This window comes from Pocillopora verrucosa, chromosome 3 (genome assembly GCF_036669915.1).
Source record: "Pocillopora verrucosa isolate sample1 chromosome 3, ASM3666991v2, whole genome shotgun sequence".
Classification (NCBI taxonomy): domain Eukaryota; kingdom Metazoa; phylum Cnidaria; class Anthozoa; order Scleractinia; family Pocilloporidae; genus Pocillopora; species Pocillopora verrucosa.
Genome location: NC_089314.1, coordinates 25,831,284 through 25,854,772, shown reverse-complemented (window position 1 = coordinate 25,854,772; position 23,489 = coordinate 25,831,284). Strand labels below are relative to the sequence as shown.

Genomic DNA, 23,489 nt, shown 5'->3' with positions numbered 1-23,489 from the left:
TCCATACCATTGTTAAGTATTAAAATGTTGCTTTATATTCACATAAATTTTAATTAATCAAAGGAAGGTAAAAATTAGAAAGTCCAGCCACTACAAATAACATATCAGATGCTATGGGGGCAAGAGTAATTGGAATTCGGTGGTCAAAGATGTGCCAATTCTTTATTCTCTCCATCAATCGCTCAACATGTACTCTCAAACTGGCAACAATCTTGTTGTGGTTGGTTTCTTCTTTTGAGAATTGTGTATCTTTAACCAAAAATGCTGGTCTAATCAGTTCTGCTCCCACAGAAGCAAGCTCATCAGTGCAGTTGAACCCTTTGTCTGCCATAACTTGATCATAAGGTTGTAACTTGTCCAACAGTCCACTTTGAGCTGTTATTTCCTTGTCAGAAGTTGAACCAGGAAATAGCTCACTGACAAAACATAAAGCACCACTGGGTGTTATACCAAGCAAGGCTTTCATCGTCGTTCTAGACTTGTATGACGAGTAGCAAGCAGATTGAGAATTAAGTGCTGAAGGTTTCTCCATCTCAAACTCTGTACAGTCCACAATAATGACACAGTCTGGATAGAAGGATTTGAAAATGTCAGGCATGTAGAGTTTGAGAACTTCCCTGGGTGGAATAGTAATAAGTGGCTCAAACTGTCCCCTCAGAAATCTCGTCCAGGCCCTTGAAACTTTGGATACAAGGGGTCTTGAGACACTAAACCGATGAGCAAGGTCCTTTTCCAGCAATCCAAGCCTTAATCTCACTAGTGTCAAAGTAAACTCTTGGAACTTGGTTAAACATCGAGGTCTGCCACACTGAATTCCTGGGTGCGTTCGTTCATGTTCATATTCAATATGCTCTGCTGCATCTTTAACCATGTCGAAACATATCAGCAGTGCATTATAGTCTGGTAAACCAGTATAAAAGGCAATGTCTTCAGCATTGTCTTTATATTTCTCAATATCGAAACGAAAGTTTTCAAGAGAGTGTCTTAGTCTTTTTGTTTCTTGCTCGAGTTTTAAGTTTGCCTCGAGTAGGTTTGCATTTTCTTCACTCAACTTGGCATTTTTCTCCAGCAGCTGATTCTTTTCATTTGTCAATTCACTGATGTCCTTTTTAAGCTTTTGCAACTCCTTTAACATTGTTTCGATTTCCAATCCTGTGAGAGATGTTTGTGTCTCACGATTGTTCTCATGTTCGACTGTCACTGATGCTTGTGCCATGTCTTTCTTTTCCTCCCTCTTCTTCTTTTTTGCTTCCTGAATTGCCAGATTTTCTTCGAAGCTGATGACTCTTTTTAGCTGTCGTCTAGTGCTTTCTGCCTTTTTCCAAGGAAATATAGTCGGCAGATGAGCTCGACTGAGTTTCTCGCCACCTTCGAAATGGTCTGAGCAAATTCGAGTATTTGTGGAGTCCAATTTTAGCGAATCATTCTTCAAAATGACTTTGTATTGCTTTCTGGTAAACTCATCTTTCGGTAATCTGTAGAAATGCAGATGTGAAGCGTTCCTAAAGCTGTTTGTACAGCCAGGAACGCAACAATTATAGTGAGGCATTTCAGAATTACTTTGTAAATATGACTCGTCTGTCCCTTCAATCAATCCATAGATGCTTTGCGGTCCCAACTCGAACCCAATCCCTGACTCGTTTAGAACATGGGGAATTGAAGGACGCCGAGAATCTGTGGATACACTCGGTTCAAGCATCGTCTTTTACCGATGAACTTTCTTTTCTGACTCGAAAGGATTCGAAATCAACGCCACCTATACGTGTTCCGCAGTTGGGACTGTTTCTCGACGACGATGGAATTATCAGATGCAAAGGACGGATCGCAAATGCTTCCCTAGCGTCTTCTGCCAGAACCCCGATACTTTTGCCTGCCAAACACGCTTTCACCAATCTCACTATTAGGAATATTCACGATTTAGTCAAGCATTCTGGGATAAGGGACACGCTTACGAACTTACGAGAACGTTTCTGGATTCTACGCGGTCGCGAGACAGTCAAGAAAGTCATTCGACACTGCGTTGTCTGCCGACGATTCGATGCAGCACCATGCAAACCTCCACCGTTCGCTGATCTTCCAACCAACCGAGTCTCAGACGATCCACCTTTTACTAATGTTGGAATCGACTTCGCTGGGCCATTTTACGTAAAGGAAAACGTCAACAACGCTGAATGTGTCAAAGTTTACGTGTGTTTATTTACATGCGCTTCAACCCGTGCAGTGCACTTAGAGTTGACTCGTGGACTCGGTGTCCAAGATTTCCTGCTTGCTTTCAGAAGATTCACCAGTAGAAGAGGACTCCCGGCTAATCTTCAATCGGACAATGCAAAAACTTTCAAATCATCAAGCAAGGATATTCGCAAATTAGTACGGTCACCGGAAGTTTGGCGATATTTAACCAACAATCAAATCAGTTGGAATTTCATTGTGGAAAAGGCGCCGTGGTGGGGAGGCTACTGGGAAAGGCTCGTTCGCAGCGTAAAGTCTCCTATCCAAAAAACCATCGGAAAATCTACCCTCACCCACGAGGAGCTAAGTACTCTGTTAACGGAAATAGAAGGGCTGATCAACGCAAGGCCGCTGACTTATGTGTATGACGACGAGGAATCGATCTCGTATCCCTTAACGCCATCGGATCTGATTTATGGTCGAAGAGTTACTACAACTCCGAACAGTCAACATTTCGAAATCACTAGCACCTACGATTCTCTGACGAAGCGACTTAAACATCATAGACATCTGTTGGGACAATTCACTCGTCAATGGAGAAATGAATATTTAACCAGCTTAAGAGAACATGCTATCAAGAACGTACGGCTAAGGGGAGACAATGGCGATACAGGGGTCAAGGTTGGAGACATTGTTATTCTCAAAAATGACAGCGTTCGTCGAAGCTTCTGGAAGCTTGCGAAAGTAGAAGAATTGCACCCGGGCCGAGATGGAAAGGTGCGAGCAGTTTCAGTTAGAGTTACGAGTACCAATGGTAGTTCAATCCAGCGCTTGCGACGACCCATTCAACACGTTGTTCCTCTTGAGGTGAACTCTTGAACTGACCTGAGAACCTTAAACGTTGCCGTATTTAGATTTATTTCCTCACACTTGTAAATAACGCGAACATTTAGAAACAACGAACTTTGCGATAACAAATATAGTCTTAGTTTATTTTTCAAAGCGAATATAGTTGACTCACACTAAGGTGATCAACTAGGGGGAGCGTCATAAACAGTCACGCGTATTTGTTATGTAATCAAAGTCGTCACGCTTTTCGTTTTGTTTGTACAAAGAGAGCACATGACAACAACTTGATTTACTGGTTTTTGTAGGATATCAAATTTAGTGTATATTAGGGGCGTGTGATTTAACTCGAGGGGTTCTTTCTGTACGATATCAGAGTGGAATAAATCAGAATTTATACGAAAACGATTACGATTACTTCGTGTTTATAATAGTAGTCACTTACATCAGGGATAGTTGAAAATAGTTGTTGTTGTAGTTTGTGAAGAAAACGAGAAATACATTTTCTTGAAGCGTTATTTGTTTCAATGATTCTCAATGTGGTTCTTGGGGCACGGGTAACATTACTCGTCCTTAAAAAAGCATTAGCCAACAAAATTCCATTGAACGAAGATTCAGAGTGGGAATTGCCCTATATTATCGAGCGTTACAAGCGAGCTAATGATGACATTCTTTCACTAGTGTAAATGGAAGACCGCATCATTTATACTGCATTATGTTATGTTGAAATGTTGAGTTTACAGTTTACATGTGAATACACAATTCAAGTTGTTGCATTTAAATGTATGTTTAACTGAAACTTTAGGCGGGAGAATGTTTGATCGCTGGGAAAGGTTTGACCGACAATTTTACCAGCCGTATTTACCGCATAGTAGCGAAGTTCTACAAACAGATGTAAAGTCGGATATATTCGTTGCGGATTTCCCTTTAGATTTACATTTTTCGGCTTCCGTATTTTTCTGAGGTTTGTTGGTTGGAATAAAGGCCATTTCTTGTTTTCTAATTGTTTATAAATTTTGACCGGTCCGTAAATCCCGAAGTTTGATCGCGGTCGCTTCAGGATACTTGTACTTTAGGATCTGTCGCGTCTGTTCCCACCGCCAAGTTAAATTTAGGAACAAATCTGATTGGCTTTTAAAACCACAAAGTCGAAGTTCTTTGTTAACGAATCAGCTTCTGATTGGTTAAATAACCTTGGGTGGCCCCGGTTGAAGTCGTTGCACTGTAGTTGAAGAACGTCATTAGCATTTGCATAAAAAAGGAATACAACGAGGGTGCCAACAGGGAAGAACTTAAGCTCTATATTAAGTTGACCCCCAAACCTAAAATAAATTGTAAATGAGGATATAATGACATGTGCTAGAAGATAAATTCAAGATAAAATCCAATATGTACACAGTATACTTATTAGTTTTTAATAAAAATATCCATCCATAAGAGAGAGCAATTATGAAATACAAAGATACTTCTACAGAAACATGTTTACTCAAAAGAAAATGTTGGAAATATGTATTACAAGGTGTACTTTTCTTTTTTTAGGGGTGAAGAATTTAGAAAGGACTTCATAGATCTATCAGTGTCGAAGGCCTTTTTTCCCAATGTACCCACAATGGCTCTAACGGCAACAGCACCACCTCATTTATTGAGGGATTTGAAGCAAAGGCTACGTTTAAAAAATTAGTGTAAAATTGTTGTGCAAAACCCCAACCGGGTAAACATATACCTGAATAAGAAAGTGCGCCTGAGTAATCACCATGGGAATGAAGGTTATGATCGAATCCTTGGACCCACTGCCCATGAACTAACAATTCAGAGAGAAAACTACCCAATGACAATTGTCTACCTAAAACTGAAAAACTGTGGATATGCTTATGGATCATTTGAAAGAGAATATTGGGAGACAAGCAGTATGTTGGAGAAACTTCAGAACCCCCTGCAAGACTGTTTGCTCAATTTCATGCCCCCCAGACAAGTCGCATGAAGAAAGATATACTATCAGGAATAAAGAATGAAAATCCGAGGATGAGGGTGCTCTTTGCAACATCAGCACTTGGCATGGGGGTTCATGCTCCTTATGTGGTCAACATTATTCACATAACACCACCAAGTAGCCTTGAAGCATACATACAAAAAATTGGTCGTGCTGGTCGCACAGGACTTTCATCGTATGCTACACTTTACTACAATAATTACGATATCGGAAATAATATGAAACATGTAGAAGAATCAATGAAAACTTATTGCAAATCACAAGAAACCTGTCAGAGGAAACTTCTTCTGGATTACTTTGGATTCTCCAGTGTTCAATAAGATAACTGTTGTTGTATATGCGATGGAAAGTTCAAAATAACTGAAGAGGATCTATCTCATGTTGCCCAACAATAACAGTGTCATCCTTGAAAGATTAATCAGGAGTGCAATTTCTGCCCAAGAGTCCCAAGCAGCATCAGAGAGTTCCATGCTATATAACATTTCTGTAGATAACGATCTGGTTGCAAAAGTTATGGAGGGAGTGGAGTATATTGAATCAGAAACAGACCTATTGAGGACCTTTGATATCGGGGATAAAATCTGCTCCTCTCAGATCTTGTCGCTTATATGCGTGCACACTACTCTGTGTAGAACCGTAATGAACTCTGATGATGATTAGAACATCAATATTTATTATAAATATTGGAAACTACTACAATGTATCTTGATTCATACCAAAATCAGTATTGATATTGATTATCTCTATTGTTATTATGATACTGATCAGTTTGTTTACCTTTGTTTTTTTTTGTCTGAGCACAATATTATGATGAGAACATCAACTTAAATTGTAAATCCTGTGAGCAACTGTAAATATATCTTAATTCACAAACCAAAAATCACTACTGATATCAATTATCTCCATCGTTACCATGATACTCATAAGATTATCTACCTTTTAAAGTTTGCTAGTACACAAACTTCACATGGATCTCTGAATCAAGTATTACTGTTGTTGGAAATCTACTGACATTTTGCAATAGATCATTGGAAATAATCACACTGTTCTAACCAACCAGCCACCAATGACAATTGTATAAGTCTGCTGATAAGTACCCCACATATTTTCATTAGAAACAGGACCTTCTGTCACATTGTAAAAGCTGAAATAATTCCACATTTTACCAAGATACTTGCAAGACTCAAGAACAATTCTACTAAAAATAATTTTGGCACATTCTGCATATCGTTTCCATTCAGGTACATTTAAGGAAAAAATTGTATCGAGGGAAATCTTTAATGTTTCCTTTAGGGTTGTCATTAGGCTAGTGGTTGAAGTTAATTTGGTTCTCAATCAAGTTACTGGCAAATAAATGCAGATCCTCATTCTGAATTTCCTTTCTCATGTGTCCTTTCAAAATTTTCAAGTCCCAATTGTCACCAGTACCTCGGAACACACTACCTCTCTTTATTTTCTTCACCACTTTGTCTGAAAAGTGACCCCATAAGAGCTTTAGCAGGGTGTCCCTTCTCCCAGATGACAGGCACACGCCAAGTTTGTTCAGTCGTTCTTGAAGCTAGGGATTACAAGGGAAGCAGAAATTAACTACACATGCACATGCAGTAACCTCCTATTTCACAACTTCATCATGAATATCACTTACAATATTTTTCTGGATGAATCTTTCAATTAGAATCACAATCACAACCTAATTGACAAAAACTACCTCACGATAATAAAATTTCTGCAGAGCTTATTTAAAAAGAGGATAAAAAGCAGATTGTATTCAATGCATGATTACACTGGTGAATAATAAATACTGCACTGTGACTATGGCAATTGATTAAGGACAACAATGCAATGTTATACATGTATCATTAGCTGGGAATTACCTTTTTGGTACATCCACCTTCAATGATGAGAACTGAATTCAAACGTTTCACCAGGTTGAGTTCGTGCCATCTCTCGTTCATGAGGATCGAGTACAGAAAACTGTACTTTACTTGAAGCTCGCGCTTTGTTTCTGCGGCGGACTTCTCCTTGCCAGACACTGCGTTCATAATCTCGACAAGATAAGGGTGACTCGTTTTCAATTCAACCCAAACTTTATTTAAATCGAAGTTATTCATGCTTTCAAAGTCATTTCCATATATTTAGCTGGGAAACCTGAGGTCTGCAGATATAATATACTTCAAAAACATGGACTACACAAGTCATACTTAAGTGCATTTCTCTTCATGTTGCATGAGAATAATTTCTCAGCAGGGTTAGAAAGTTGTCCATGAATGGTAATCCATGAATCAGAGTATCTGAGAAGGAATATGTTACATTATTTCTGGGATTTCTTCGACAGTCTTTACAAACAGAATTCCAACCTAGAGTTGATTTGAAAATGTATCTAAACAGCTGGACTACACAAACGTGTTATTTTAAGTGGGATAGATTGTAAATTTAAGAACAATATAAGAGAAAGGCCAGTTTCAGCTAAAAACACATCGACAGAGCTGGTATCTTTGTAAACAGCGATTTAGCACTTGAGAAAAATAAACTCAAAAACTTTACCTAAAACGGTGGTTTGTTCACTTAACAATAAATGGAGGGTTGAAAGCGATCGGAGGGTCGTCGTTTCCGCTTAAAGTCTTTCCTTCAATTGGTGCAGAGGAACTTTTCAGGAGAGGAGCCGAAAAGATGGCAAAGTTTAACAGAGACTGAAGCTTATATGGTGTCAGTAGCTTTTACGTTGCTATATCCTAATAGAACCAAAGTGAAGTGCCTTCCGGGGGAACGGAACCATTTACACCACAACGACACAAGGAGGAATTAGGGAAGGCTTCCGACCGAATTATCTTATACCTCTGCAAAATAACAGCTACTACGGATGCTTTGTTTTTGAAATCGTACTACAGAGATGAAAGTGATATCAGTTTGCCAACTTACGAAGAGGTATGAAGATTTTAGTTACTACTGTCGAGAACGATTTCTTCATAATTAATGATTAATGTTATAAATTGTCACTCAGTAACGAAATACTAGACTGATCGTAACGCGAATAGGAAGATTTCGTGACATGATATTTCACAACGTTGTAAACAAAGTTCAACACTGATTTGCATGCGTACAGTGAACTAAATAAGGGAAAGAAACGTGTAATTGTGAAATTGTAACTAAAATAGGGTATATTAGAGTACTTTGGGATTGGGAATTTACTGAACTCGTGATTGTGGGAAAATTACTTTATTTCGCAACTAGAACTGTAAAACGAAGTAGCACTGAATTGTAAGGGCAGATTGGTTTTAGATCGTTAGAGTGTTAGTATGTTCAGATTGTCAGGAGTGATGGAAGAAAATAAACGCGTTTAGAAAACAAAGAAGTATACAGTCCTCTTGATTCCGCGACAACTACCATAGATTACAGTATTATTTTTCGTAATGAAAAAGTTCTACGTGGAAATTAAATAGATCTAAATTTTGATTGATGTACATGTTGTAGCTCAAATTTTCCTTGTTCTGATATATTTCAGATTGGTTTGATTTTTATCTTTCTTTGATTCAGATTGTGGTAATATGCATATTAAATCATTCCAGAATCAATTCTCTTTCATTTTTTCTCAGTGAGTGGGGAGTCAAAAGATTCTTTTGATTCCACTGTTGTGATGATAATTAATGATTCAGACTTCATACTTGAACAGGAACGGGGAACAGGATGCAAAGTAAATAGCTGTAGGCTGAGCCATACTATCACAAACACATTCCTCCCAGCCATCACTCACACAGGTACTACCCCCTTAGCAACAAGCATCCGCAAGCATAAGCAAGAGAGGAGACGCAAAGAGAATGATCCCTCACTTTCTAAGAGCAGTGACTCCAGTATGAGTGTCACCCTTCGAAATCAACAGAAAGAAAAAACTAAGGAATTAAAAAGCCTACTTCACTGATGGTAGGCGTGATACTACATGTATGTGTCAGTGTTGATTTTAGTTCCTTCAGTCAAATGACACTTAACCCTTTGCTACCTAGTGACGCATATGTGTGTCGATGAATACCAGCCCTCTTATTTTGCTCATATCTTCCCGGCAGAGTAAGGCTACAGCTAAAGCAATTTCCAAAATGGCGGCTATTACAAAAATTTTGAATCAGAATTGAAAACTTGGTTGATTTTACTTGCTTTTACGGTCTAAATAGAGTTTTTTCCCGGAGATCGTGACGGTTTGCAAGTTTAATTAAATATGGCGGCTCGTGCAAGTGATAGTGACGCATTATCTCGCCAAAATATGGTTGAAATTGAATATGGTTGAAAATGCCCACATTCCCAGGCCCTGTGAAGCCAATCAAGAAGAGAACGAGTGGTCAAGGGACATAAATATTGGAGATGATGTTGTTTTTGATCAACCTGTTGGACTGACGATTCAGCTTCAGGATAGGCCGTGGACTATTCTCTATTATATTTTATCGAAGCCGATTGGAATCTGATAGTGGAGCAGACCAATTTGTACGCTCAGCAGAAAAGGGGCCCTGATGGTAAGTCAGTGTGGTATCCAGTAACAGTTGATGAGTTCAAGGCTTGGGTGGCTATGATTCTCAACATGGGAATTGTGCAAAAACCAACTCTACATCTTTAATGAAGAAGAACATCAACTATCCAAACTACATTCTTCCCATCCATAGTGTCCAGAGACAGGTTTTTGCAGATAATGCGTTATCTGCACTTTAAAGATAACCAAGAAGAAGTGAGAGACAAAAATTCTTCAGATTATGACAAGCTATGCAGGGTAAGGAAGCTTTTAGATTTTTTGTTGCCTAGGTTGTCAGAAGTTTACAACCCGGAGAGAAATTGGGAAGTTGATGCAACTCTGTTAAATTTCAAAGGGAATATTTACTTCAGCCAATTTATCCCAATCAAGCCTAGCCGCTTTGGCTTCAAATGGTTCACTCTAGCTGAGTCGAGTAGTGGGTATGTCCTTGTCAGTAAAATTTAAAACAAGGGTTACGTGTTATTCATGGATAACTACTATTCTTCAGTGCCTCTGTTCCAAGAGCTTAGTTCACGAGGCACACTTGCTTGTGGGACAGTCCAATCGAACAGGAAAGGGCTTCCAAAAGACATAACTAATCCAGGCAGTGGAGAAGTAAAAGGCTTGAATAGAGAAGAAAGCCTATATCGGCAGAAAGATGCAATTACATGTGTGGGCTGGAAGGACAGGAAGATGGTTCCTAATCTCGTTAAAAACTAATTTTTAAAAGTGGACCACGAAATACATTGGCATGTTGAGTTATGTAAGTTTCTTATTGAATTCCAAAGTAAACTACTGTAAAACATAATATATCGGTTTGTTCAATTTTGTCCTACTAGTTGTTTTGGCAACTGCCATTGTATCAAGTACATTACTAAGATGTTGAACTATTAAAACTTATTGTTGTGTTCAACTTTGCAACTGGTTTATGACACTAACCAAAAGCACCCCACAATTCACTTTCCCTGAATATTTCTGTACAATCAGTACAATAAAAAAATTTTTACCAGAGATCGAATGCACTTTACTAATCTAATTGGATAAGCAAATTAAAATCCTTGTCTCTGACTGGCCAGAGTCCCAAAACCCCCCCAAAATAGGTCTAAAATTTGCTTTTCCCGCCATGTAAGAGAATGTTTTCAGTTCCAGTCTTATTTTCATTGTTTCTGCCAAAAAATGTCTCCTTCTGATGCGGGGAACTGGTACTATTACAAGTAACAAGTACTCTTAATAGTAACAAGGACAAACCTCTTCATGAACTGTGCAAAGCCAGGTGTTTACGATGACATACTCCTTCATTTGTTACCCTAGCACAAGTTTTTCAAACAATGACTCTCACTTCTTTGCCTTGTGAAAGAGGGTTTTCTGCACAAAATCGAATTCATGGGGCATTGAGAAATAAAATGTCCCCAAGTGCAGATGAATGTAAGATGTACAGTTCTTATGCATCCAAAAATCATGTAGATGAGGAAAGTGTTTGTGATAGAGCGGTAAAGAAATTCTACGAAATGAAGAAAAGAAGAAAGTAAAACTGTAGAATTACACTTGACTGTGACTTGATATGTATGTCACAATTTTTGGTTTAATATTACTACATAAATTATTAACTAAGACAAGGTGAATCTCACCAGTAAACTAATGCAAGAACTGCTGGTATTAAGAAACATGAGCACACTATATTCCAAAATTAAAGCTTTATTAATTACGTTAACCCCTGGGGGACGAACTACAGACACAGCCGTAGAAAATTACATCACCTATTTTTGTTGCTATCTAAAGCATGCCCGTGGGGAACTGAGGCTATTTATGCATTAAACCGCTGGATAATAAAATGAAGCTCATTTTCAGCGAAAAGAGCTCTTCGAAACATCGAAATACGAATTTTCCCGAATTTTTTACTCCAGTTGTTGCCGATATCGCGTCTGCCATTTAAATATGGCGTCGCCAAAAAATTTGTAAGACATCTGTTAGCGAAAAAGATCGAAATGGCGGCTGCAGAATCGATGGGATTAACTTTTGTGGACGAAGATGACTTGCCTGAGCATTTCTACGAATCGCCTACGTGGATTCTGACAATGAAGCGCCTTCAATATCGATAGCAGCGATGAAGAGGTAAATAGCGATGAAGAAGAAGGGGAAAGTGATGGATAAATGAAAACAGCGATGAAGAGGAGCAAAACTACTCCAATATGAGATGGACATCTGCTATACAACCCCCAGAAGGCATAAATTTTCGAGAAGAGGTTGGTATGAGGGTAGAAATGGACAATGATAGTAACTGTTTGGATTGCTTCCAACTTCTGTTTACTCATGATATTTATCAGCTGATTATTCGTAAGACCAAACGGTTTGAGCATCAAAAACGGCAGCTTGAGGACAATTCCCTGAGTGATCTCCACGATTTTACCCTTCCAGAGCTAAAGGCTTGGCTTGGGCTCACATTGGCAATGGGTCTTGTCAAAAAAAGCAATTTGAAAGCTTACTGGTCAACTGATTCGGTCACCAAAACTCCACTGTTTTCTAGCACTATGTCAAGAGACCGCTACCTTCACATTATGAGATATCTCCACTTTGTAAATAATTGCAATGCCCCAAACCAGACAGATCCCAACAGGGATAAACTGTGGAAAATTAGACCATTTTTAGATGCTCTTGTGCCCAAATTTACGGCTGTATATGCGCCTTCTCAGAATTTATCTCTTGATGAGACACTGATCAAATTCAAGGGCCGTCTTCACTTCAGACAATTTTTGCCTTTAAAGAGAAGCAGATTTGGAATCAAAGGTTTTGTTATAGCAGATTCAACATCTGGCTGTGTACTTGGTACTTCTATTTACACTGGAAAAGAGGGTCCAGCAGCAAGCAAGGATTTGGCTCAGCTAGTTGTTCTAAAGCTAACAGAGCCTTATTTCAACAAAGGTTACAAATTGTTTGTTGACAACTGGTATACCAATGTACCTCTCTTTCTAGAACTGGAAAAAAAGGGAATTAGAGCCTGTGGAACAGTGAGGGGAAATAGAAAGTACCTACCTCAGGACATTGTTGACCAGCAATGCGAGCAGGTCAAAAGCCTTGTCAGGGGAGAATCGCTTTTCCGTCAAAGTGGAAACCTCATCTGTGTGACATGGAAGGACCGAAAGCTGGTACATTTACTCTCAACTCTCCCTGAGGGTTTGGGAATTGGACAGGTAGAGAGAAGGGTGAAGTCACGAGGACAATGGCAAAGGCAGAACATCGCACAGCCACAGTTGATTAACCTGTACAACTCCATGTAGGAGGAGTTGATTTGGGTGATCTTGCCGAGGCGATTTCAGCCGTGTAGTATTGCGATGACTTCATCAAGAGCCATGGCAAAAACGAATGTTTCAAAGATATGCCACTGGTGAACTGGTTCTGATGGACGCCACGTACAAAATGACAAGGTACGCAATTCCACTCTCTTTAGTTCGTGTACATACTAACGTGGGATATAAGGTTGTGGCTGAATTCATGTGCCAGTCAGAAGATCAAGCCTCTATAAATGAAACACTTGCCATAATGAAGGGATGAAACCCAGCGAGGCATCAACGTACTTCATGGTGGATTATTCCGATCCAGAAATCACTGCCTTTGTAGAACAATTTCCCAACAGTTTGGTGTACATTTGCAATTTCCATAGATTACAAGCAATGCACTGTTGGTCAAAGTCAAAGAAAAATGGCCTCTCCTCTGATGAGCAAGAGATATTCTTAAAGCTCATGAAGAGCATCAACTATGCTAACACAGTAGACAAATCCAAGAAGCGAGTGAACGCTTTGAAAGAATGCCGGCTTTAAAAAGACAAAATGGATGTTCAGAACTATGAAAACAACACATGGCTATCTTGCAAGGTTTAATAAGATACTCCTTGTTGACAAAACGTTCTATCATATTTCCGACGGCCACGCCCATTAAAAGCTCTATCACAAAAAAAATGAAAAATTTGGTAGTTTTGTGCTTACTATGATTTTGGTTACAATTGGTTACCACCAGTTTATTAAACTTACATGTTTATTACATCACTGGACATCCAGTAGCCTTTGGTTGATTGGAAAATAGTGATAGAAAAAATAGCTCGCATGTGCATGTAGCTGACAGATACTTGAACAATGAAAGGTTAGTCCTAAGTGAGGTCCAGGTTTCATTGAGAAATTTCTTGGAAAATGGAGGATCACCTAAGAAGAGCATGTATAAGGCCTTCTCTGCAACTCTCAGGCTCATTCAGGAATCTCCAAAAGACAATCACAATAAGACTGGCGCATTGGTAGTAGGTGATCACATCATGTGGCTTGCAGAGTGCATTACAAAGGACTTACCCTGGACGACTATAAAACACCATTGCCTTTCTCTTTGTAAATAAATGTCCTTTTGATTTTTCAAAACACACTGTATCTGGTAATTTCGAGTGTTTAGTTCATTCTATTTTATGGATAACTTGAACGTTTTGAGGTTGGTGTAAAACCATGAATTAAGCCCTTTTTTTATTATTATCATTATCATTTGATAAGACAGGTCAAGCCTGCCCATCAACAAGAAAATGCAATATCACAAGGTAAATCAAATCAAATATAAAATATAGAAAGTTTGATCACTAGTACAGAAGGCAAAGCGTTTGCGAGTTGCTAAGAAAGCCTGACAAGTTCTTAAGAAAGCTGAGAAGAATGGAGCTTTCTATAAGAAACAATTTATGCAGTTGGCCAAAAAGGTTATCATCAAGGGCAAAAAAGGTAGACGCCCTGCTAAAAAGAAGTTTAATGATCATTCTAAGCATCACCAGAAGAGAATAAAAAACCCTTTGAAGGAGGAGTGCCAAACTACTCTGTCCTTTCTTAGGCTCTACAATTTTATTGCCACAAAAATTGAAGTGCTTAACACTGATAATAATCAGCACGAAACTTTTAATCTTGTTGAAGAGGGAGAACTGAGTTTCACAGAGTCTGATCCAAAAGAACTTACCAATGATGACCTTGATAATATAAACGTGGGGCTCTATCTAAAAGACAAGTTTAATATTTCACATGAGGCCCTGCATGAAATTGCCATCAAAGCCAATGACGTTCCCAACACCTAATCCACTAAGAAGCGAATTATTGAACTAAACAGCAAATGGGCTCTGAGACCAACTCAAGGGGATGCTGAGGGTTTCCAATTACGATTTGCAGAATCCTTACAAGAACATATTGTGAGACTTCAGCAAAATGGAGAAATCAATGATGGAGAAACTATTAGGAAAAAGCTTAGTGGTGATGGAACAAATATTGGAAAAAGGCTTACAGTTATCAACTTTACTTTCACCCTGCTCAATGAAAAGGAGGTGGCAATGGGCGAGAAGGGGATTACGTACTCGATGTTGTAAAAACTAGAGAGACATATGATAATCTAAGAGAAAGCCTAGTAAACCTTCGGATGGAAATGTCAAACTTGACGGAAATAAGTGCAAATAACTGCACCTACCAGCTTGCATACTTCTTAGATGGAGACTGGAAATTTTGAGCACTGGTCTGTAGTCTAGGAAGGGCAAATGCGGATTATGCCTGTGTGGTGCAAGTGTACCAGGGAGCAACGATGGAACAAAGCAAAAAGTGGTCAATTGGTGACCCTACATTTGGTACTAGGACTATTGAGGAAATAAAGTTTTCCACTGGAACGAAATTCAACTGTAAAGTAAAACCACTATTTGATTTTATACCCATGGATCATGGATCATGTTATCATAGACACATTATATTTCTCTCTCAGGATTTCAGATGTTTTAATTGAATTGCTCACAAGGGAGTTGAGAAGAGGTGATGCTATTGAAAAGAAAAACATTCTCTGATGGATTCCCAATAGATAAGTAGAAACACATGAGAAGTTATGAAGAATTTATCGAAAGTATTAGAATCTCTTTTAACTTTAGAATCAACAAGGAGAGTAAGAAGCCAGAATATAGAGATCTTACTGGACCAGAAAAATTGAAACTCTTTCAGAATGTAAATATCCCTTTCCTTCTCCCTCAGTGCAGTCAAAACAAAGATATACAAGTCATCTCCCTAAGCGAGAGCATATTTCATCGATATTCTCCACAATTTAAGTTTAGCCGATATATTATTTCCTGAGAGGAAGAAGAAAAAGAGGTCTCCCTGTAAAAACCTTAGGATATATGAAGCAGAGCAGCTGATAGCAAGCTGGGAATACTTGGAGGTAAGAACTTTTACTTTTATCCAGTACATGTCCAGATAAAATGAAGACTAATTAGGCATTGCTTTCATTAGGGAACAATATTCCTCATATAATGGAAAGGCTATAGTAGCTTTGAGAATACTTGGGAAGCAGAAGAAAACCTTTCCCCTTTGTTGTTGAGGTAATTCCTTTATTAATGAAAATTATTTATTATGGACTTTTTATCTCATTTGTCTTTCAGTTATTGCAAATATATAATTTAAGTCTGTTATATGCATTTGTAAATGCATTTGGTCAAAATCTATTAAAATTGGTGTAGTTTTCCAGAAACTTTGATTCTCCAAGACCTGAAGGGCACACTGTACAGAACAACGTCAACAGGATGAGACTTATGCTGTTGAAGGCTCTTAACCACAAGGGTCCTGAACAGAAAGTGTTTTAGAGTTTCACATGATGTATTCAAGAATTTGTTTCCTGGGAGAGGAAAGGCAGCTGTAGAGTAGAACAGGATGCACTTAGAAGAGATTTATTTCGATATAAGCTCTTAGAAGCAAAAGAAAGTACCTGTGAAACCTGCTTTGGAGTTGTTGAGAAAATTGCTGTTGAATTCACAGAAAGCTCTTCCAATCAAAGCATAGATCCAAGAGGTAAAATACCAGTAGGATACTGTCTTGTTTCCATGGAAAGTCTTGTAGAATTTGCAAGAAGGATTCAATCAAATTCACCATGTTCTTCTGATGAGATGATTATTTTTTTCGCAATTTCCGTAGTATTCATCATAGGAGGTGCTTCTTTGTTAAGTTCCTTTTTATTTTTTTTGTCGCAGATCATGTAAATGGCCCCCAGAACTGTTTAAGGAAAAGATGTGAATTGCCAAGTGGTCTATGCTGCCAGTGAAATAGGGAATGGCAGAGAAGATATCACTATTGATTAGATGCCCAATTCAGTTGGCAAAAGCATCAGCTACTCTACAATTCAGTGAAGGAGCAACTGTAAAGCATGAGGTGACGCCAAGGCCTGAGCTAGCTGCTGGCGGCCATACCAGAAAGGAAAGCACCAGAAGAGACTCTGTTGTACACCCAGTAACCTTTAGTTCATTAGAAAATAGCGATAAAAATGTGGCTCACATGTGCATGTAGCAGACAGATAGATTAACTTAAACAATGAAAGGTTAGTTCTAAGTAATATCCAGGTTTCAGTGTGGTGTTTTCTTGGAAAAATGGAGCGTTATTTAAGAAGGGCATATATGAGTCCTTCCCTGTGACTCTCAGACTCATTCAGGAATCTCCAACAAACAATCACAAAAAGACTGGTGCATTGGTGGTAGGTGTTCCCATTACAAGGCTTCCAAAGTGCAATATAAAGGACGTACCCTGGATGACTATAAAATAGCACAAAAATATCAAATATTTTAAGTTTGACCTTTCCTTGAAGCTTTCGCCAAAGCATCTGGTAAAGAATATTGTTCTTAACACAGTCTTGTCAGAGTGGATTACCACATTCACATCCCTGAGATCATCATGTCAAGGCTACCAAAAGGAAAGAGTAACCCCATACATGCACATCATGGTGTACTACGTAATTTGGTTAACGATGCTCCACAAAGGGTTAAAGAAACTTTCAGGCCAAGGTAAATGACTTAAAAGTATAATTTGTAGGAAATCAAAACCATTTAACCCACCCATGTTTCAGTGGTACTTCTCTACCATCATCTTGCACAGTGTGGTTAAGAGACGACTGGAATCTCAAAGTTGCACAAATTTCGGAATGTGCATTTTACTCACTGTTATGCTGATTAGCAAAACTGACTCATCGTACTCTAACTTATTACACAACTGGGCAAAACAATTTGCCAACAGTAATGTTGTATGATAGCCCAAAAATCAAACAAATGGGATGCATGTAAAGACGTGCTTCTAGTCCTCGAAAGAGAAGAATATTAAAATAATTTTGAAAAATCACCAGACAGCACAACAAAAGAAAAGCTACCCCCTGGGAAAATTACATCCACAAGAAGTGGACAAAACAGTCATCCAATATACAGACAGAGAAAACATCCAACCTATATGAGGCATGTGAGAGCAATCAAGTAGATATTGACAATATGAACCCCACTGATACTAGAGAAATAGAAGTAACAACTCATGCTAGAAACCTTAAAGAGCTCTAACAACATTTGAAGGATGTAATGCTAACTTGTACTACAACATGTTAAATCTGTAGAGCTCATCACACGACAAGTAGAGCAGACCAGTACCTATGTACCCAACAACTGGGAAAAGTTCAAGAACTACTTGACATCCCGTAACCTTTGGTTGGTTGGAAAATAGTGATAAAAATTAGCTCACATGTGCATGCAACAGACAGATACTTGAGCAATGAAAGGTTAGTCCTAAGTAAGGTCCAGGTTTCATTGACCTGAATTGAAGCATTTCAGGGAAAAGTAGAGAATCAACTCAGAAGAGCATGTATGAGGCCTTCTCTGCAACTCTCAGGCTCATTCAAGAATTTCCAACGAGCAATCACGGTCAAACTGGTGCATTGGTAGTAGGTGTTCCTATTACATGGCTTGCAAAGAGCAATACGAGGACGTACCCTGGACAACTTTAAAATACCATTGCCAGACTCTTTGTCAAGAAATTTCCTTTTGATTTTAAATACACTGTTTTCGGTTATTTCTGTTGTTTGGTTTATTCTGTTTTATAAATACCTTGAACATTTAGAGGTCAGTTTAAAACCACTAATTAAGACCTTTTTTAATTGTTATCATTTTTGTTGTTTTTGTGATCATGATGATGATGATGATTGTTATTACTAAATATTATTATCATCATCATCTTTCAATGAAACAGGTCAATACCTGCACATCAACAAAAAATTGCAATGCCACAAGATAAACCTAATCAAACATAAAATATCAAATGTCAATATTTAAAGTTTGACCTTTCCTTGAAGCTTTAGCCAAAACACCTGGTAAAGAATATTGTCCTTATCGAAGTCTTTTCCTTCAAGGAACACTCCTTAGAAGTAGATTATGAAAAGTAGTAAAGTTTGAGAATGTGCAGATTTGTCAAATAATCACACTTGTAATCTGCAAATGTACAGTGGACTTGATACCATTGACAACAATGTCACAGAGCCTAAACTTGGTAACCACATTATGTGAAGCTACAGCAACAATTCATCAGAAACATCTCCATTAATTTTGCATCTATTTTACACCTTCGTTGAGATGGGTAAAAAACGGTTTCATTCTTTTAAATACCCATTCCTTGATTGACATGTTAGTTTACCATAGCAACACTAGAGTCTCTTCATAGCAACACTGCAATCTTTAAGAATATACCTTCATTTTAGCTCTACATGTCTCTACCTCGAACACTGGTTTAGTGACCTCTGTTTCTCATTACTGACTTCAAATGGGGTTATCAAAGATTTACATTCAGCAAAGTTTGGCAAAAATCTGTACATACAGTCCACAGTCCCAATCCCATTCCTCCATTGCCACAGACTATTTCCAACGAGGATTGTACTTTTCACCCCTCTGTGCACTCACAACACCAATGATAGTGGTCATCTCTGCCAGTGACAGACAAACATATCGATATAACCATAAAAGACATGCAAGTATATTACAAAGTAGGATTCGCAAAACTACAACACTGCAGCAATGACATAAGCACTGGAAGGAAAGAGGAAATGAAGATAAAACAGACTGGAATACTGTGAGGCATCATGGAGATAGAAGGTTATGACTAAGACAAAAAAAGCATCTCAATTCTCTCTTCAGCTGTGCATACTTTATGTAAAGCTCCCATTGGTTCATCAAAGTGATCATCAACAATATTATGGTAGTTTAATTAAGTATTTATCTCAGTACCATTTTTACCAAAAATACTAATTACTAGCTGTTTCTTACAATCATATGTAAGGTGCATTAATGCATTTTACACACCATGCATCCCATAATTCTTAATCAATATTACTTATGTAAGGTACAATTCAGAACCTTGTTGTAATAGTGATCCAACAAAACCACTACTTTTTTAAACAATAGTGCGTTGGGAAATAAGAGCATGGGACAAAAACCAGAAGAAAACAAGATCAAAACTTTCAAGAGTTACTCCTTCTTGTGAAAAAAATAACTAAAATGTAACCCAGCCAAGAGCACAGGAAAGCAGGTATTGGTAAAGATATCTCAAGGCAGTTCAACTGGTGAGCTGTTGCCTAAAGGGCAAAGGGCTCAAAGGGTTTCCTCAGCAACAATTTGTGGTATTGAATTTTACTGCATTCTAATAGCTTTAGGAAAGTCTGCATCAACTAGATATTTCTCATTTTCCAAATGTTGTTCAGTTTCAATCAAATGCTCCTTTACCACCTAGTATATAAAAGTTCAATGACCAACATTTTACAGCTTGTCTTTAGTGTGTTTTAATATCTTTACGAAACTGACATGGCTTTCAGCTGGGTAAGAGATACCAGTAATGATTTACAATTTCTTAACGAGGCTTGGAGGGAAAAAATCATCTAAAACACTCAGCTATAAGCTGAATCCCACCTTTCAGAAAAAAATTTCATAAACTGAGTTTAAGTCATGAAAAAGTGGCTTGGCTTCTAGCCAAATAAATATGTCGTATGGAGAAAACTATTTCCCAGGTGCAACAAGACCACCTGTTGATGAATAGCTGCAAAGAAGACCTCCTGATGTAGAGAGAAATTATGAGGTCATTTGCAAAATCAAACAAGACATTGGAAGAGTCCATATAAAAGAAGACCACATCCTTAACATCTCTTGGAGATGTATTTGGCAGTGGGATAAATGGTATATGTTAGCAATGGTGATAAGTGGTAAATGCCAGCAATGGTGATCTCTAGTCAACCCCCAAAAACTGATGTACCTCATGCTCTTCATATTTACCACCCACATTTCAGTATGTCCAGTGGCTTTGAAATCCCCACCTTCATATGGAGAAAACAATTGTACCCCATGAAGCAGAAGTTCTGGACTCTCCTAGTTTATCACAATTTGCAGTGGAGAAATGATGCAGTCCACCATGGAGAAGACCAATTCTAGGTGTTAATTGGATAGTATCAAAATATGACAGCTTTAATTATTAGATGACAGTTTTATATCCCAGCTGAACAAAAAGCCATCTGTAAAAGATTTTGATATTATCTATAAGTAGTATTTGTGTATATAAATGATATTTAAATGCATGCTTGGGGTGTCTTTCAATGGTTTATCCAAACAAGATAAAATAAAGATGTCAAAGGTTTACCAACAATGAAAACTGTTGAGTTAGCCTCTAGAAGTGCAAAAACAAACTTCCTAATGTAACAACACAAGTACAAAGATTGACGAAATGCAAGAAAATAAACAAGTGTATTGATTTAATATAACAAACCATATGATGATATCAGGGCCAGTCTTCAACTCAACGATCAGTGGAAGATTTCTTATCGTAATAAGTACCAAAGTGCATAAATTTGCATACCGCTATCAAAATATATAAAGGTCTTATCAAACCACATTTTGACTACTGCAGTGTTGTTTGGGATGGCTTGTCTCAGCAGCTGTGTGAGAAACTACAAAAACTACAAAATCACGCTGCTAGAGTAATTACTAAATCAAGTTATAATATGAACTCTAGCTATCTTCTCAACTCTCTCAGCTAGGATAACTTATCAGTCAGAAGGACAAAGCAAAAGGCAAATTTTATGTACAAATGCGTTAATAAGCTCGCCCCAAATTATCTTTGTAACATGTTCACTACAAGAACTCTGCCCTTTGATCTTTGTGACACAAGTCAAAAATTGTACTTGCCGAAACCAAGAACTGACTACCTGAAGCATAGCTTCAGTTATAGCAGAGCTTCTCTTTGAAACGATCTTCCTGAGGATATACGCACTACAAAATCTCTACGCAACTTCAAGAGAAGAATTGATAAATGGCTCTCTGTATCGGACTCCCACATGGCAAATATGTAAACCAGCTAATAGAAAATTTTACTTCAGATAAATTTCTCCTTTGTTTTCTATTGTCATACTGATATTTTTACCGTGTTTTAAATAAAGTTTCCATTCATTCACAGATGAATTTATTTTTTTCTAAAAATGTGCTTTCAAATACAGAAAATGCATAATTACAACCTTACCTTTATTTAATGGTTTTGTTTTATGGTTTCATTTTAAAAGCTGGGGTGGGGGGGGGGGGGGTCTTTTTAAGGAAACCTTCCTAAGATTATCATTAGTGAGTGATTAACTTACAAACATGTTAATCACCGTTTTGATCTCTCCCCTGTGTTGTTAGACCAAATGACACATGACAGTATACATTTCTCTTTTCTATTGGTCAAAATAAAGAATTATCAAATAAAAGCTGTTTCTATCAGTCATTGATGGTGGAAGAGAAGAGAGTGCGACCAATCACTTTCAAATCAAGTGGTTTCTCAACTATTTACTCTGCCTAGAGCTACTGCACTTTGTTAATGAAGCTAACACATGATGATTAAGCTGAACTGTATGAGGACCTCAAAAAATATGGAAGGTTTACTGAACTTTGTTGGCTGCTCAGCCCTAAGCCTCTTAAAAGTCAGCATGCTACCCATGCCTTCTATTGAGGAAATTATGGTCTCTGAGGAATTTCCTCAGGCTAGAGGGATCCAACAACAGCTGGACTGTTTGATTTGCATAACTAAATAAGATGAAGATGAAATTTTGAGGATCAGCCACCAACAGTTGGCCAAAGAGACAATCCTGCTTAGCACATCACAAGAAAGGGTCAACTTACAACCAGTAATTTGGGCTCTGTCCTAAAGATAATTAGAATCACTCCATCCCCTCTGAAGCCACTCCTAGGAGAGTACAACTTATCAAGAGTCAAAACAGTGCAGTGGGGCGTGGACAATGAAGAGAAAACTATCAAAGCATTCACCCTCAGAACTGGTAAGACAGTCAAAGAAACAGGCATCTGGTTCCATTCCCCTTGGAATCCTTGGGACATCTCAGGATGGTGTTGATAATAAAATTGTTCTGGAAGTGAAGTGCCAATATACAGAAAGAAATGTCTCAATAGAAGAGGCTGTTAAGTCAGCAGCATGGTGGGACTGGGCTAGGCTATGAACTTATGAAAGACCATATGTATTGGCACCAAATACAGGGGGGAGATGTACTTCTCGCATAGAAAATTATGTCTTTTTGTTGTATGGACCACAAAAGATGTTGCCATTGTAAAAATAGAAAAAGATGAAGCATGGGCAGCAAACATCCCACGCTCAACACAATCTCATTGAAATAATCTATTTGAAATTAACTGTGCAATGCCCCAAATATGATCAGAATGTTGTTTCAAACTCCATTTCTTTTATCTTTATTTTTACAATAAATCATTATTAGGAAATCCTTGTGGTCAGTTGTTGTCTGGAATTGTTCTTACCAGATTTAGTTATGTTGAGAGAGGAAACAGTCTTACCTAAGCTGAAGATATATTACCCAAGGCAAGTAGATAACAGCTACTTGAGGAAGTATGGGAGTACAGCTCTAAGTAAAACCTGATGCAAATATGATAATATTTTAGGTAAAAAATAATAAGCTCAAACAAAAATGAAAAAAACCACTTAACACGATGAAGGCTGACCGCAAAATGCCTCACCCTACTAACAACCTAAACTTACAAACTATGATCCAATTACCCTTTATGCACCTTGCACCAGCCTCCAGCCTCCAATATGTATTGGCAAAATATCAATTTATGTTAATTATGATCATTACATTTACATTTTCTATCGTAAATTGTACAAAAGAAAAAAAAGG

The 23,489-nt window shown here is 38.0% G+C and overlaps 4 protein-coding genes and 3 pseudogenes across 4 annotated transcripts; 5 read left to right on the top strand and 2 right to left on the bottom strand.

Annotated features, from left to right (window-relative positions):
• Positions 1-49: 49 nt before the first annotated feature.
• On the bottom strand, positions 50-1,592 carry LOC131799106 (uncharacterized). Its single transcript, XM_059116774.2, has one exon. It carries the CDS (start codon positions 1,547-1,549, stop codon positions 50-52), a length of 1,500 nt encoding a protein of 499 aa, XP_058972757.2. The 5' UTR covers positions 1,550-1,592.
• On the top strand, positions 1,570-3,048 carry LOC136279681 (uncharacterized). The gene has a single exon (XM_066163617.1). It carries the CDS (start codon positions 1,570-1,572, stop codon positions 3,046-3,048), a length of 1,479 nt encoding a protein of 492 aa, XP_066019714.1.
• Positions 3,049-4,522: 1,474 nt separating this feature from the next.
• Positions 4,523-5,665, top strand: LOC131770594 (uncharacterized; annotated as a pseudogene).
• On the bottom strand, positions 5,552-8,126 carry LOC131770596 (uncharacterized). The gene is made up of 2 exons (XM_059086316.2): positions 6,880-8,126; positions 5,552-6,563 (listed from the first exon to the last, which is right to left on the bottom strand). Exons 1-2 carry the CDS (start codon positions 7,114-7,116, stop codon positions 6,312-6,314), a joined length of 489 nt encoding a protein of 162 aa, XP_058942299.2. The 5' UTR covers positions 7,117-8,126; the 3' UTR covers positions 5,552-6,311.
• A 3,560-nt stretch (positions 8,127-11,686) lies between these two features.
• LOC136279680 (piggyBac transposable element-derived protein 4-like) lies at positions 11,687-12,772 on the top strand. Its single transcript, XM_066163616.1, has one exon. It carries the CDS (start codon positions 11,687-11,689, stop codon positions 12,770-12,772), a length of 1,086 nt encoding a protein of 361 aa, XP_066019713.1.
• Positions 12,773-15,080: 2,308 nt separating this feature from the next.
• LOC136279679 (uncharacterized) lies at positions 15,081-16,180 on the top strand (annotated as a pseudogene).
• A 402-nt stretch (positions 16,181-16,582) lies between these two features.
• On the top strand, positions 16,583-23,235 carry LOC136279678 (uncharacterized; annotated as a pseudogene).
• The last annotated feature ends 254 nt before the right edge of the window (positions 23,236-23,489 follow it).